The following is a 15,059-nucleotide window of genomic DNA, read 5'->3' as shown; positions in this document are numbered from 1 at the left end:
GACAGCTCGTTAATTCCGCCCCGTGATGAGCGTGGGGGAGGCAGCGTTGGCTCCTCGCCCTTCCAGCCCTCCAGGCTGTCCGGCAGGGGACGGGGCACGTTTGCGCTGCTGCAGCTACACCCAGGCTGTTTCACAGGGAGCTCTGGCCAGGGGAGGGGCTCGGTGATGGGCTCCGAGCAGCATCGGCAAGGTTAAAAACCAGCTGGAGCTGCCGGGAGAGCTCCTGCTCCAGGATCCCCCATCCGGCACCACCTGACCCCCCCTCTGCACCAAACACAGATTCTCCAAAAATCAGGACGACCCCCGAGCAATCAACCCCTTGTTCCCCACATTGTGCTTGTTAAACTGCTGGAAAAATCCCCTCCTGTCCGCCTGGGGGTCCGGGCCTCAGCCCCGCTGCGCCGGTGGGTCCAGCTGGAAGCGCTGTGTGCCATTAAATGAGGACTTTGAGCCGAGCACATTTATCCGCGGAGCTGTCACAGCCCGGCGGGTGCCGAGCGCTGAGGGGCCCTTGGCTCCAAGGAGCCGCGGCACCCTCGGGTGCATCCAGCCCGAACCCCGAACCCCGACGGCCGCGGCGGCTCCGGCTCCGCAGGGCCCTCGCGCTGGGGAGGGAAAATGCCAAATTTAGGGCTGCAGGAGGCAGTTCCAGCCTTTTTCCCGGGTGGAAAACCCCGAGGGCCGGCTGGCAGCGCATTCACCCTGCTCCTGTCCCTCGCCCCAAAGACTTTACAGCCAACATCTTCTTTTTAATTCCGACACCCGCAAAATAGCAGCTGAAATAACCCTGCTGGATGTCAGCTGCTGATGGAAGGAGATTAAATATTAAAGCCAGTGCTGTGGCTTTAACTCATTCCATTTTTTTTCCCTACTCTTCCCCCCCTCGTCTCCCCCCTCTGCTTCCCCTCTCCGTGTAAAATGACATGATTTAGAACCCAAGTGCCAGACTCAGCCTCTGGGTTTCGGCGTTTGGAAATGTGTGGAGAAAGATATATTGTGTCTGTGAGCATTTCTGCGCAGGGAAGGAGAGAGCTCCCGAGCTGTGAGCCCACATAAAGATGTTAAATAGAGCTGTAACGCGCGCCCGATGCACCGAAAGTGCCAGGGAAAAAAAAAAAAATTAGGGAAAAAAAAAATCCGGCAATGAAGGAAAATGAAAGATTAAAATAAACCCGGCGTTGGTGAGGCTGGGCTGGGGCTGCTGGGAGAGACACGACCCCGCTCTGCACCTCTCACTCTTCCCTGCCTGACCTAAAAATGCCGTTTCTTTAGCACAAAACGGAGCGGGAGAATTGGGAATTATCATCTTGTTCATTTTTTTCCCCCCCTTGTCTCTGGTGTTCAGGATTTCCGACGCCGCCCGCCTGCTAAATATTCATCCCAACCCCGCCGCTCCGCACAAAACCCGGTTTATTTCCCTCGGTTCACCCCATCCCACTGATGTCCCACCGCGGGCAGCCGAATCCTATAAAAAACAGGGATTTTGGGACAAAACCATGGAAAAATGTGGGTGTCCCTTCCCTTCCAGGGCCCTCCACCGGTGCTTTCCAGGGCGATGCGGAACCGGTGCTGCCCATTCTCCCTCGCTCGCTTTCCCTTTGTTCGGGAGCCTTTCGGGGGTCACCGGATTTGTAAAAGCTCCTTGGAAAAAAAGAGTTTATGGCGAGGCTGGAGCAGAGCGGAGGGATCGGAAGCTGCGGGGAGGAAAAAAGCCCAGATCAGGCAGATTTTGGCTGAACCGTCAAGAAATTTTATTTCAGGTTTATTTAAGGTTTAGTTACGGAGCGGAGCTGGGAAAGACGGAGCTCAGTCTGTGCCTGGAGTTCCACAGGCAAAAACCTCTTGGCTTTTCTCCCACCAGCTCTGATTTCTTTAAATTCGAACCCAAATTATGAGCGGCGGCCAAAGCACCTTGTGAGCGGTGCTTTGAAGGTCACTTTGTGTGCCCCCCTCGTCCTTGAGCCGAGGGGAGGAGGGGCTGGGTGTGGAGGGGCCCCATGGCTTGGTGTCCCCTGCCTCCGAGGCATCGTCCCCTGCCACCTAGGCATCGTCCCCTGCCACCGAGGCATCGTCCCCTGCCACCGAGGCATCGTCCCCTACCTCCGCTCAGCTCGGAAAACGCAGATTTATTTGCTAAAACAACAGAGCCATAAATAAAGCCGGGAAAAGGCCCGAAGTGGGGTGTCACGCTCGAGCAGCCCCACAGGAACAGGTGGCTCTGGGTGGGTTTGGGTTGGGATGCTCGGGAGAGGGAGGGGAGGAAGGGGAAAAGGGCAGGAATGCGCTGCTGCTGCTGCCGCTGCCGCTGCTGCAGCGCTTTTCTAGAAGCAGCCCGGTGCTGCTGGGTGCATAAAAATGCTGCGGTGCCGTGCCCCGGCCGCCGTTTGTCGCAGTCTATTAGGAGAGACGCAATCCATCCTCGGGCTTTATGGGGCTGTGCTTTAACCCCGTCCCTGCCTCGCTCCCCCTCTCCTCAGCCCTCCCTCCCTCCCTCCCTCCCTTTGTCTGCCTCTCCCGTCCCCAAAGCCAGCCCCAAAGCTCTCAAGGGGGATTTTTACCCTCCCCAAACCCTCCCTAAAGGCTGGGGTTTACCCTGCGCATCTCCCCGCAGGTGGAATTCTGGGGTGGGGGAGATGCTCCCTCTCCCACGCGGGGTCGGCTCCGTCCTCACTCTGTAAAAATTCCGGAGTAGTGTTGCCAGGCGGGGGCTGGCTCTGCCTCACCCCACACGGGAAAAGTTGCCCCAATTGCACCAAATTCCCCGGCTCCTCAGCCAGCAACAAAGTGGGAATTTCGGAATTTAGAATTCCGAATGGCGCGGATCCGCACTTCCATCGCTGCCGCCGCCTCGCTCCATCGCTAAAAAACCCGGATCAGTAGAAATCCTCGCCCCCCACCCTCCAGAACCCCCACTGAAGGCCTTTCCCTTGGCACCCTGTGCTCCCACCGCCCTTTCGCAGCCGCCCACCCCCTCCGGCCCCGCGGAGCCCTCGCGGCGGTCGCGCTCCAGCCGCGTCTCCCCCCACGCCCAGCGCAGGACGGGCCCCGTAAAACACAAAATGCATTTATTCCCCATTTTCTAAATTGTTTCATTTCAGAGGTTCACAAACGAGGACCACCTGGCGGTTCATAAACACAAGCATGAGATGACATTGAAATTCGGCCCCGCTCGCACCGACTCCGTCATCATCGCAGGTATGTGCCCGGCCAGCGCCCGGCAAGATTGATGCCAGGGACCAGATGCACTGCAAAACCCATAAAACCTCCTGTGATCTGCATTTAATCAGGGCGAAGGAAAGCCAGAGGCTTCCAAGTTTTTTCTGTTTTTATGGTAGTATCAGGTTTTGTGGGGTTTGGGGGTTTTTTAAATTTCTTTTTTTTTTTTTTTTTAAGCTCTCGCCCTTTTTTATTAAAGGCTGGAGGATTTATGGCCAGAAGGGCTTTCACGTTTCTGCTTTGAGGACGATGAACCAAACCTGACAAAGCAGCTTCCCCACTCAGCCCAGGTGTCAATTTTCCTGAGCTTTTAGGAAGCTGCAGTTCATAAATTAAAGCCCCACCGAGCTCTGCCTTTGTAAAGCTGGGGGGGGAAGCCCAAACCCCACAGATTTTTGTCCGGCAGGTTCCAGAGTCCCTCCTGTCCCTTTTGTGTCGCTGCTGGGTGAGGAGGCTGTTGCTGAGAGCAAGGAGAGGGGAAACGCTTCCTGAAGGGTTTTTAAGGGAAAACAAAGCTGCTGCAGGAGCCTGGCGCCTTTTTCCCAGTTTGTGTCCAGCCCAAAGGCGGCGTTGAAGCAGGGAACGGGAATGCAGCTGGTTTCTGGAGGGTTTGGAGTGAGCTGTGGCTGTGGGTAGGAAGCTGCTCCCAGGGAAGGGCTCTCGCAGAGGGAGAATTCATTCCCAGTGGGATCATTCCCAGTGGGATCATTCCGTGGGAGTGATGGTGAGGAGCTGGAGCAGGAGCTGACAGAAACTCAGATTCCTGAGGATCACTTTTGTTTGGGTGCAGCCCTTTGCAGACAGGGAGCACAGCAGGAGGGTCGGTGCTGCTGGATCCGTTCGGGGGCACGTGGGGGTGTGGGACAGAAATGGGACCAAAATCCCCCGTGAGCCCCACAGCTCCCAGAGCCAGAATTCCTCTCCCTGGTGAGGCATGAGGGGATGGAGCACGTCAGGAACACAAGGAACAGGCTCCGGCCCCTCTCCCAGCTCCCCAGGGCTGGTTCTCAAGGGGCTGCTCTGGGGTGAAACACAAAAAACCCCAAACAAAGCCAATTTAACCATGGCCAGTTCAGGACCAGCTAAACCCCCCCAAGCCAGTGCGGGCCCAGCGTGTCTGGCACAGGGAGGGGGTGTGAGGGCTATAAACCCCTACCGGCTTTGAGCACTGAGATCCGGGCCCGTTATTGCCTGAAATTCCATCTATCCTGGGGTTGCTTTAAGCCACCATTTTGTCTCTGGGATTTCTTGTCCCTCCCCGCTCCCGAGGCCGTGTGGCCAGAGCAGGACCTGGCCGCGGCATAAAGAATCCTTCTTCTGGCAGCAGGGAGAGGGATTTTTGTGGGAACGGGCGCTTGTGGGCGAGGCAGGAGCTGCTGCAGTTCCTGGGGTTCGGCTCGGGGAGGGACAGGACCACAGAGGTTCCAGGCTTTGTTTGTGCCGCCGTGGAAATCTGTGTGGCTCGGAAGGGCATTGCTGAGCAGGGAATGATCCCAAACGAGCCCTGAAAGCTGTTAAACCCCTGGAAAAACAACCTCCTGCAGAGAGATTCGGTTGATGAAGTTCCTGGATTTTATGGATTGGGATCTGGGGGGAAGAGAAGGATGCCCAGAGGGGGATTTTGCTTCAGTGGCAAACGCAGCAGAGGGAGGGTTTGGAGTCTGGCTGCTTCGTGCAGGTCAGGCTGAATCATCCCAGGGATGCTCCTTGTGCTGGAAAATCCTGGTGTTTTTGTGCGGGATGGATCCTTTGGTGGGATTCCAGGCAGAATTCGAGGCTGGCTGGAGCAGGGAGGTTTCCTTGTGCTTTTATGGGCTGGGTGGTGGTCAGAGATATCCTGACTCACCGTGTTAATGTGGTGAACGGTCCCGAGGGGATGGCTGCGGGGGCTGTGAGCATTCCCAGGGAGTCTGCCCGGGATTCTGGGATGGGAGCAGGCACGGGGAGGGAGAAGGCTCTGCCTGGCCTGGGGCTGCTCCCGTCAGTTGCTTTCCCCTCTCGTCACTCCCCGTTTCTATGATTTCAGGGAGATCAGACTCCCGGTTTTCCGTCCTTGTCCAGCAGAACCCCGGGCTGGGAGGGACGGGAATTCCGCATCCTGGAATTCACAGAAATCCTCGTGCTCCAGTGATTATTTCCAAAAACGCCAGAGAAACAAAACCAGCAAGAAGTGACTCTCCCCATTCCAAACTGTCACTTGCTGTCCCCAAGATGACACACATGTGTCCCAGGGCTCCCAGTGAAGGGCTGGGGTGGGTAAAGCGGGGTTTTTTGGGCTCTCCCTGAGCAATTCTTGGTGTTCCAACCCAAACCAGATCAGACTCCGACCCCGACTCGGTTCCTGAAGAACTGTGAGGAGGTGGGACTCTTCAACGAGCTGGCGAGTTCCTTCGAGCACGAGTTCAAGAAAGCTGCTGAGGATGATGAAAAAAAGGCAAGAGGCCAAGGCCTGGGGCTGTGACGGCATTGGGAGCAAACTGGGAGGACTGGGAGGGACTGGGGGCTGCTCTCGTGAAAGGCACAGCCCTTGGGTACAGCTTGCCTGCGTGTGTGGGGCTTTATTTTTGTAACTCGGGTGACTTTGGCTGCTTTTCCCACTGGTCCGAGGCCTGCAGAGAGCAGATTTAATAGTTTATTATTCCTCTGGCTTTTCACTTCAGAAAAAAGGGGGAAAAATAGGGAGGAGAATACCCAAAATACCTCACACCTTGGGAAGGAGCCGCGGGACACTGGGAGCGCTCGGGATGGGAGCAAAATCCCCTTTGGAGCCTCCCCGAGGGCCGAGATGCAAAGGGACGATGCCTTTGAGGGGCAGCCACAGGGAAAGGAGCGGACCTTGGGCATTTCCAGCGCGTCTGGAGCGAGGAGTCTCATGGAAAAGAGCAGCTTTTCCTAACAAAGAGCTCTCTCCTCCGCCAGCGCCATCGATCCCGGCTGCCCCCGCAGCCCGGCGAGCGCCAGGGGCTGAAGGACAACGGGATCTCATCAGAAAGCAGCTAATTAAGGACATTTCCAACCCCCGCGCCCCTCCCCGTGCCGTGCCGGGCTCCGAGCAGCAGCAGATGCGTGCTGGGCTCTCAGCCTGGCACACACATTTACTAAATTGATGTATGTCCGTACATACGCTCGCAGTCAGTGGCGCTGCTCGGAAATAAACTGCGGGAGCCGAGCCGCGTAAATCTTCCCGAGATGGGGAACGGAGGAATTCAGAATTAAAACTGAAACCTGGCTTCCCACCCGCGGCCCCCCCTCGCCAATAACAGGCTCTTTAAACCGAAATTGATCTCTCTCATTGGTATGCGGCGGCTGCTCGCCGCTCCTGCCCTTTGTTCTGGAGGCGCAGGGAACGGGGAAGGGGCTGCAAGGAAGGAGCGGCCGCCGGGGGTTTTCAGACGTGGAATTGCCGAGCAGCCCCGGGGAGACCACCCAGCTCCTGGGCCCTCCTAAGCCGCAGCCGCCGCTGCAGCCCCTGGTGTGCTCCTGGGATTGGCTTTAGAATGGTTCAGCCTAAATATTCCTAAATATTCCTAAATATTCCTTGCGCGTGCAGCTCGGGGGGTGTCGGCAGTTAGGGAAAGGATTATCCCTCCTCAAACCCGCTGTGCAGGCGAGATCAGCTGGTCACTGCCCGGCCCTGGCCGGAGCTGAGCTTCCAGCATCCAGTTCTGCGTTTGTCCTCCCTTTTCCAAGGGTGGTCTCGCACCAGCGCCGTTAATTAAAAACACCGGCGCAGCGGGAGCTTCCCCGGAGGCGCTTTAAGCGGTTTGAAACTTTCCTGCATGTTAATCCCGGCTCCTTTGTAATTGCCGGAGCGGCGTCCGTGCTTTAAAAGGGCAGGTAAATGGTTATTGCTGCGCCTACCGCGAGCGGAGCGCCCGCGGAAACCGGGGAAGGGCAGAGGGGCTGCGGCTGCAGCCCCCCCTGGAACACCCCAAACTGAGGGGCTGGAACTTCACCCCATTCTAAAACATCCCAAGTGGAGGCCCTGGAGCTTCAGCCCCATAAGAGACCCCAAACTGAGGGGCTGGGGTCTCACTCTGCTCTAAACCATCCACCTTTACCCTTTTACTGCAGTTTTGCTTCCCTGGGAGGACTCCCAGAGCAGCAGGAGGAGGTTTAGGGGCGATGCCAGGACAGAGCGTCCGTGGCCAGGCAGGGAAGAGGAGCACTGGGATGGATGGATGGATGGATGGATGGATGGATGGATGGATGGATGGATAGAGCAGGGATGGATGGAGCAGGGATGGATGGAGAACAGGCTGGACAAGCAGCTGTCAGGGCTGATTTAGGGACAGTTTCTCCTCCTGGACAGGAGGAGGGACCAGGTGATGTGCAGGGTCTGCTGCAGCATCCTTGCTCTGCCACTCTCCCTGCTCTCTCCCTGCTCTTCCTCCCCCCCGGCCTGGGACGAGGACAGACCCCTCAGTTCAGTTGTCCCCTGGCCTTGTCCCCCTGCCCTTTCCCTGTCCCCTGCAGGTTGCTAACTGGTTCCACTGGGGCACGTGGCGCTGCTGGATCCCAGGGTGGTGGCAAGTGGCCAAGTCCAGGCATATGGTTGGGTTTTATTTTAATGGGGCGCTCATAGATATTTAATAACTTGCATGGCTCTTTGTTTGCTTTTGATAATCGGGTAATAAAATAATTCAGGCTGATTTATACAATGTTTTACAGCTCTTCTGTGAATGAAAGTGCCTCCTGTAACTCGCAGGCATTTGGCTTGGGTACCTGTTCTCCTTAGCAGGGCCCTTTTTATACCAAAAAATCACAGTAACAACCCACGGAGAAGTCGTGTGTGTTACTGAGAACCCACAAACTGCTGCCATCTGGGGCTGCCTGTTGTTCCTGGGCCCCCATCTCTGTTTGCCGGGGCTGGAGCAGCCCCACTGTCTGCCTCGGGCTCCCAGATGCTGCTTCAGTACAAATAAATAATAATAATTTGGCAAGAGCTCGGAGCTGGAGCCTCTTCCTCGGGGGCAGCAGCCGAACATTTTGCGAACAACGCGAGCTGATTGTCCTTTGCATCCGTGCCCGCTTCCCGCAGAGCTCCGGAGCCCTGGACATGTCCCTGCCCTCCACTCCGGACATCAAGATCAAGGAGGAGGAGCCGGTGGAGGTGGACTCGTCCCCGCCGGACAGCCCCGCGTCCCGGCCGCGCTCGCCCCAGCACAAGGACAAGGTGGGGCTGTCCTCAGGGGGGTGGTGGAGCCCCTTTGCCGTGTGGGGCCGAGTGTGGGGCCAGCGCCTGAGCTGGGCTTTGTGAGGCCTGAGCTGGGCTTTTTAGGGGTCTGAGTTGGGCTTTTTTTGAGGCCTGAATTGGGCTTTTTTGGGGCCTGAGCTGAGCTCTTTGAGGCCTGAGCTGGGCTCTTTGAGGCCTGATTTTCCCCTGGTTTGAGAAAGAAAGACCAAAGCTGGTTGGCCAAAATCCACCTAAAATCTCCTGGAGGGTTTGACTGGTGCACAAAGCCTTGCTCTTCCTCCTGGGAATGCTGTCCCACACCAGAACATCTCCCAGCCCAGCTCCCCGTGTCCCTGGGGACCGGGCATTCACAGCAGCTGAGTCCGGGTGACAATTCCAACACCTGAGTGACATCCCAGCCCTAAATTCAGAGAGGGGAATTATCCAGAGTGGGAACTCCTGTGCCCTGCTCCCTGCACCGACATCGGGGGAGTCAGGGAAGGGCAGAGGGGCTGGAGCTTCATCCTGAGCTGAGGGGCTGGAGCTTCACCCCTCCAAAACCGTGTCGCTTGGGTGACGTGCTCCCCTCAGCTTCCGTGACAGAGATGCCGGAATTTTTTCAGGCTCCAGGAGGAAGAGTCATGGCGATGATGATGAGCTGGTAATTAACAGCCCCGTTTTGTGTTCTGCCCCGCAGGAGGGCCCCTCCAAGCCCGTGATCCTTTCCACGCCCACCCCCACCATCGTGCGGCCCGGCTCGCTGCCGCTGCACCTGGGCTACGACCCCCTGCACCCCACGCTGCCGTCCCCCACCTCCGTCATCACCCAGGCCCCCCCCTCCAACCGACAGCTGGGGTGAGTACGGGCAGGGAGCATTCCCTGGGGCAGGAATTTGATCCCTGAACAAATTCCCTGAGCGCCAGAAGCGGAGGAGCCGCCGCGGCTGCAGCAGGGGCTCCTCACGGCTCCTCACGCTCCGTCTGCAGCAGCACCGTGGGGTGGGAGTGCAGGAGGCAGGAACTAATTGTCCTGGAGTAAGGAAACGAGGCAGAACTCAGTGAAACGAAGCAAAACTCACCGTGGGGAGAGATGAAAGCGCTCCCTGAGCTCGGCACGGCGCTGGCTGGCGGCGCCTGGCAGAGCCCGGCGAGCGGCGGCGGCGGCAGGGAATTGTCTGGAGCTGGAATGGCTCCGGGATTGTCTGGGGCAGCTGCGTGGTGCCCCTGAAGTGTCACCTCTGAGCCGCTGGCCTTGCCTCGGGGGCTGTTTGCCCTGGCACGGCTCAGGACCTGCTCCTGGTGGCCCATGGGGCTCCGGAGGCTGCGGTTCTGAGCTGCCAGGACCCTGAACAGAAGGGAAGGGGCCTGAGGATGCAGGATCAGGGATCACATCACCCTGAGCCCTCAGGAGGTGCCTGTTGAGCCCTGCCTGTGTTTGCTGTCAGGCTGCTCCTCTTCCCTCTCCCCTCTGGCCCCCCCCCTTCGTACCCTGCTCAGAAATGGGGAAACAAACCCAAATCCACCAACTGGATTCCGTTCCTGGGGCTGCTGGGCCTCCGTAAACCTGGAAGATAACCCAGGCATTGTTTGTTGCTGCAGGTCTCCCACCGGCTCCCTCCCGCTCGTCGTGCAGCTCGCCAACGGCCAGACCATGCCCGTGCTCCCCGGCCCCCCCGTGCAGATGCCTTCTGTCATTTCGGTGAGAGAAGCTTCCAGAGCTCCCAGCGCGTCCCTGCACGGAGCAGGAACGGGCCGTGCCCCCGCCAGGCACACACAGGCACTGCCATTCCGTGAACACTCCAATCTCTCCCCCTCCGAGCGAGATAAGGCTGCAGGAGGAGGAAGAGGAGGAGGAGGAGGAGGGAGAGGAGGGGCAGCTCTGGCAGGGCAGCAATAACGTGCGGATCACACCAGAGGGCAATAAGTTTGGAAAAATCCAGCCCCGTGCCCGGACAGATGGCTGGCGCCGCCGGTCCGGGGCTGGAGCTGCAGGATCCCCGATTAGCTGCTTCCATTTGGAACAGGCTGCTCTGAAAGCAGCGGAGCTTGCAGGGAACATGTCCGGCTGTGCCGGCCAGGCCGGCCACCCCGGCCAGGGCATGTCAGAGCCCAGCCCCGGGCCGGCCACCCCGGCCAGGGGATGTCAGAGCCCAGCCCCGGGCCGGCCACCCCGGCCAGGGGATGTCAGAGCCCAGCCCCGGGCCGGCCACCCCGGCCAGGGCATGTCAGAGCCCAGCCCCGGGCCGGCCACCCCGGCCAGGGCATGTCAGAGCCCAGCCCCGGGCCGGCCACCCCGGCCAGGGCATGTCAGAGCCCAGCCCCGGGCCGGCCACCCCGGCCAGGGGATGTCAGAGCCCAGCCCCGGGCCGGCCACCCCGGCCAGGGGATGTCAGAGCCCAGCCCCGGGCCGGCCCCCCGCACGCCACACACTGAGGTTTCCGTGGGCAGAGCCGCTGCTGGGTGCTGGGTGCTGGGTGCTGGGTGTTAGCTCCCAGCTCTGCAGCTCCTGGGAATCCGTCCTGTCCTGTCCTGTCCTGTCCTTGGGGTTTTGAGGGAGCAGTGGCCAAAAGCCTTTGCCTCAGGCACAGGAGTGCTGGCTCAAAGCACAGCCCATGGGCGCAGGAACTTTGCACCCCTTCCCTCCCAGTTTGTAGGGTTTTGCCACCCGAGGGGGGTTAAAAACGTCCAAATTCTCCAAATTATAGTTTTCCCTCCCTTTTCTGAGGGAGAAGGCTCAAGAGGGGACACAGTGGCAGCTTTGCCATAGAACCAGAGGGGATTTGGTGCCTTTCCTCTCATCCATGGCTTGGACTGGTGGGGAAGAGGGGAAGGGAAGGGAAGGGAAGGGAAGGGAAGGGAAGGGAAGGGAAGGGAAGGGAAGGGAAGGGAAGGGAAGGGAAGGGAAGGGAAGGGAAGGGAAGGGAAGGGAAGGGAAGGGAAGGGAAGGGAAGGGAAGGGGCTGCCCCTTCCCTGTGCTCCGTGCTGGGCGATTCCAGCACAGCTGCCGTGGCCACCACCGTGGCCACCGGCCGTGGGCGACAGCAGAAATAACGGATGGCCGGAGTTGAAACATTTGTCAGGATTTACAGAGCTGCTCTGTCAGGGAGTTCCTGCAGAGCTGCTCCGCTTCCCAACCCTCCTGTCCCTCCTCCCCTCGCAGCTGGCCCGGCCGATGTCCATGGTGCCGAACATTCCCGGCATTCCCGGGCCTCCCATCAACAGCAGCGGGTCCATCTCGCCCTCAGGGCTCCCGGTGCACTCCGAAGCCAAAATGGTGAGTGGCAGGGAGGGGGTCATGGCCTCGGGGTTGTCCCTCAGCCTTCAGCACCTCCCGGCTGGAGGCTTTTCCCCCTTCCCAAGGTGCCAGGGCTCCTGCAGAATCCTCCAAGCTGGAGATGCCACCAGGAACGTCAGAGCACCCGAGCTCTGTGCCCAGCCCAGTGTGGGGCTCCGATTCCCTGGGATGGAGCTGGGACTGGGGCAGGCAGAGCCCGGGGAGGAGAGGCTGGGCTGTAATTCAGAGATCCTGGGCCTGGCTCTCCTGTCGAATCCTTTAACTGGGACTTTGCAGAAGGATTTTTTGCCTCGTGGCTCCTCACGGTTCAGGCAGAGGGCGAAGCAGCCCCTGATGGATGTGGCACTCGGGGACACGGCTCAGTGGTGGCCACAGTGGTGCTGGGGGATGGATGGACTCGATGCTCTCAGAGGGCTTTTCCAGCCTCAGCAAGGCTCTGATTCCATGAACTCCCCGTTTTTTTGGTGTTTGCCCCCCCACCTTCCCCGGCAGTGTTGTCCGCACTCCCCTCATGCCCTGGTATGGGGTCTGCAGGATTCCTGGGCAGATCAGAGCCTCAAAATGGGGAGAGAAATTGTCAAGTAAGGCCCGAACATCTATTCTGGGTCTGCCTGCTGAGGGAAGGGATTCACCAAGCACCCGTGGCTCCCTCTCCACCCCAGGATCCCTCTGCGGGTGCTCGGGGACACTTGGGCTCTGCAGCCTGCTCGGTCCCTGCAGCTGCCAGCTGGGCAGGGAGTGGCCAGTGCCAGCAGCAGTTCCGGGCTGTGACAGCGGCCCGCTGGGCTGGACACTGCTGTCCCTTCGGCGGCCCAGCTGGGGACGGCTTTGGCTGGACTCGAGTCAGCTGCGGTCCCCGCAGAGCCCACTGCCAGCAGGGTGGCTCCAGGGTGACAGGAGCTGCTGAGAGTCCTGGCAGCTCCCCTGATGGGCCTTTTGCTCCCCTGGCAGAGGCTGAAGGCCAGCCTGACAGCATCGTCCTCGCTGAACGGCGGCAGCCTCGTGGTGGGCTCAGCCAGCACCATGGTGACCGCGCGGCCGGAGCAGAGCCAGATCCTCGTCCAGCACCCTGACGCCCCCTCCCCGGCTCAGCCACAGGTCTGCTGCTGCTGCTGCTGCTGCCCCTCCGCGCTGGGCTGGGGTGCTGGGGGTGCTGGGGGTTTCCAGGGCTTGGCAAAGAGGAGGAAAATCTCCCAGCGTCCTTCCTGCTTCGCAGAATGGGTTAAAACCTTGTTTTTCTGGTGCTGCTCCAGCATTGAGGCACTCCCAGCCCACCAGGCACGAACTCCAGCCCCGCGTTCATCTGCCTGACGAGCTCTGCAGTTTGGAAGGAACATTTTCCCTCTCCTCTCCCCGCGCAGCTACGGGGGTTAAGCGCTCCCCTCTCAGGCAATCAGCTCGGCTGGCTCGTGCCAGCCAGCCACACGCCAGCCCTCCATCAGGACGGCCACCTGCTCCGGCACTCGGATGGGCTTCCAGGAGTTTAATCTCCATATGCTGCCCCACAGCCAGAGCTGCCGTGGGGCTGCCGCAGGGCCGGGGCTGCGACCGCCCCCGCAGTTTGTGGGGCCGGGGCTGCCTCGCTCTCAGCCCTTGCTGCTTTTCCTTTGTTCTCCCGAATAAAACTGGGAGGTGTGCGGCCCTACAAAACCTTGTGGTCCCTGTTACCTCCAAGAGCGTGTTTGGTTGAAGGTTTTGAGGGGAAAATTAATTTTTAAAGTAAATTGCCTGCTTAAAATCCGGGGTTTGCTGCGGGAGCTCCTGCCCCGAGAGGTGACGGTGCCTCGTGGTGGCACCAAGCTCTGCTCTGCTCTGCAGTGCCACCGCTGTGTCCTGCCTGTCCCCAGAGCTGCTGCTGAGCCTGTCCCCCCTGTCCCCTCCCCAGGTGTCCCCTGCCCAGCCCACGCCCAGCACGGGCGGGCGCCGCAAGCGGGCGGTGGACGAGGACCCGGACGAGCGGCGGCAGCGATTCCTGGAGCGGAACCGTGCGGCCGCCTCGCGCTGCCGCCAGAAACGCAAGCTCTGGGTGTCCTCCCTGGAGAAGAAAGCCGAGGAGCTCACGAGCCAGAACATCCAGCTGAGCGTGAGTATGTAACTGGGGCTGAGTGCAGCCCTTGGCACGGCCCTTGGCCCTTGGCCCGGCGCTGGCAGCACGGCTGTGCCGGGATCAGCCGCTCCCCGCAGCGCCTGCTGCTCCCTGCCCGGGGCTCGGTGCTGCCTTCCCATCCCGAGGGCTCCAGAAGTTTCCATTTGTCTCCGTGCCGCCCCTGGAGAGGCCGTGAACCTCGGGAGTTTTTCCAGAGTGGGATTTCTTCTCCCTGCTCTCCTCCCTTCGCGCTGGGCCTGGCTGGGGGAGCAGAGAGGCCCTGCAGCTGCAGCTCGTGGCCACACTGGTTTTTCCCTGGAGAACTGGGTTTCCCTGGCTCTCCAGGCGTCCCGAGAGGTGCAGCACACCTGGAAATCCAGATTTCACTCCCAGTTCTCCCATTACTGCTCCCGGCACTAGCCCAGGCGGTGACTCAGTCCCTGGAGCTCTGCTGCAGCTCTGACCGTGGTGTTTTCATTCCCTTCCCAGGGCAGTTACAGAAACTGCTTCCTTGGGCAGTTCTGGGATGCAGCTCTCTGGCTTTCAGCTGCTTCCCCACACATTTCAGAGAGAAAATCCGATCAGTTTCTTGGGAAGCAATCCTGGCTCATGGGAGCTCACAGAGCGTGGAAGAGCTGTGATGTCCCCACAGCCTGGGCTGGGCTGGGCTGGCTGGACACTCCCTGTGTCCCACCAGAGCCAGCAGCACTCCAGGTGTCCCTGGGGCAGGTGGCACTGGCAGGACGGCTCAGGAAAAGCTCAGTGACCACAGCCAGGCGCTGCTGCCACTTCCCTAAATCCCCCAAACCCAGGAACTTGGCTGGATATTCCTGGGCCAGGGGCTCCTTGGGTTGGACACCAGAGTGGGAGCTTGCTGGAAGTGTGAGCGTGGGGCTGCTGTGGGTGACGGGCTCGTGTGTTTGTCCCGTCAGAATGAGGTGACGCTGCTGAGGAACGAGGTGGCCCAGCTGAAGCAGCTGCTGCTGGCCCACAAGGACTGTCCGGTCACGGCCCTGCAGAAGAAGACTCAGGGCTACCTGGGTGAGTGAGGGCTCTGCTGCTGCCTGGAGCCTGGGGCTGCTCTGGGAGGGAGGGAGGGAGGGAATTGTCCCCTCAGACCGTGTCACCTCCTGGCTGGCGGCAGGGCTGCCACAGATGCAGGGACAGAGCAGGAGTGCACAGCCCCTGGCTTGGGAGGGACCCACAAGGCCCTCACAGGACACCCCAAAAACCCCACACATCTCCGAGGGCATTTCTGCCCATCCCCTGCTGAGGAGGATCCCCCAC

At 60.0% G+C, this 15,059-nt stretch overlaps 1 protein-coding gene and 1 long non-coding RNA gene across 4 annotated transcripts in view; one reads left to right on the top strand and one right to left on the bottom strand.

Moving 5' to 3' along the window:
- ATF7 (activating transcription factor 7) overlaps positions 1-15,059 on the top strand; it is a 47,847-nt gene that overhangs the window by 27,129 nt on the left and 5,659 nt on the right. For all 3 annotated transcript variants that reach the window (XM_032093854.1, XM_032093856.1, XM_032093855.1), the window contains exons 3-11: positions 3,099-3,195; positions 5,532-5,650; positions 8,258-8,392; positions 9,090-9,247; positions 9,991-10,090; positions 11,552-11,665; positions 12,638-12,784; positions 13,572-13,769; positions 14,705-14,813. In XM_032093854.1, coding sequence (XP_031949745.1) covers positions 3,099-3,195; positions 5,532-5,650; positions 8,258-8,392; positions 9,090-9,247; positions 9,991-10,090; positions 11,552-11,665; positions 12,638-12,784; positions 13,572-13,769; positions 14,705-14,813 — 1,177 coding nt within the window. The remainder of the gene's footprint in view (positions 1-3,098; positions 3,196-5,531; positions 5,651-8,257; positions 8,393-9,089; positions 9,248-9,990; positions 10,091-11,551; positions 11,666-12,637; positions 12,785-13,571; positions 13,770-14,704; positions 14,814-15,059) is intronic.
- Positions 3,332-9,875, bottom strand: LOC116436627. The gene is made up of 2 exons (XR_004237044.1): positions 9,471-9,875; positions 3,332-5,825 (listed from the first exon to the last, which is right to left on the bottom strand). It is a non-coding gene; the product is annotated as an uncharacterized LOC116436627 (long non-coding RNA).

Source organism: Corvus moneduloides, chromosome 30, assembly GCF_009650955.1.
Source record: "Corvus moneduloides isolate bCorMon1 chromosome 30, bCorMon1.pri, whole genome shotgun sequence".
NCBI lineage: Eukaryota > Metazoa > Chordata > Aves > Passeriformes > Corvidae > Corvus > Corvus moneduloides.
Note: the sequence above shows the minus strand (reverse complement) of the source record. Positions and strands in the feature narration are given on the sequence as shown.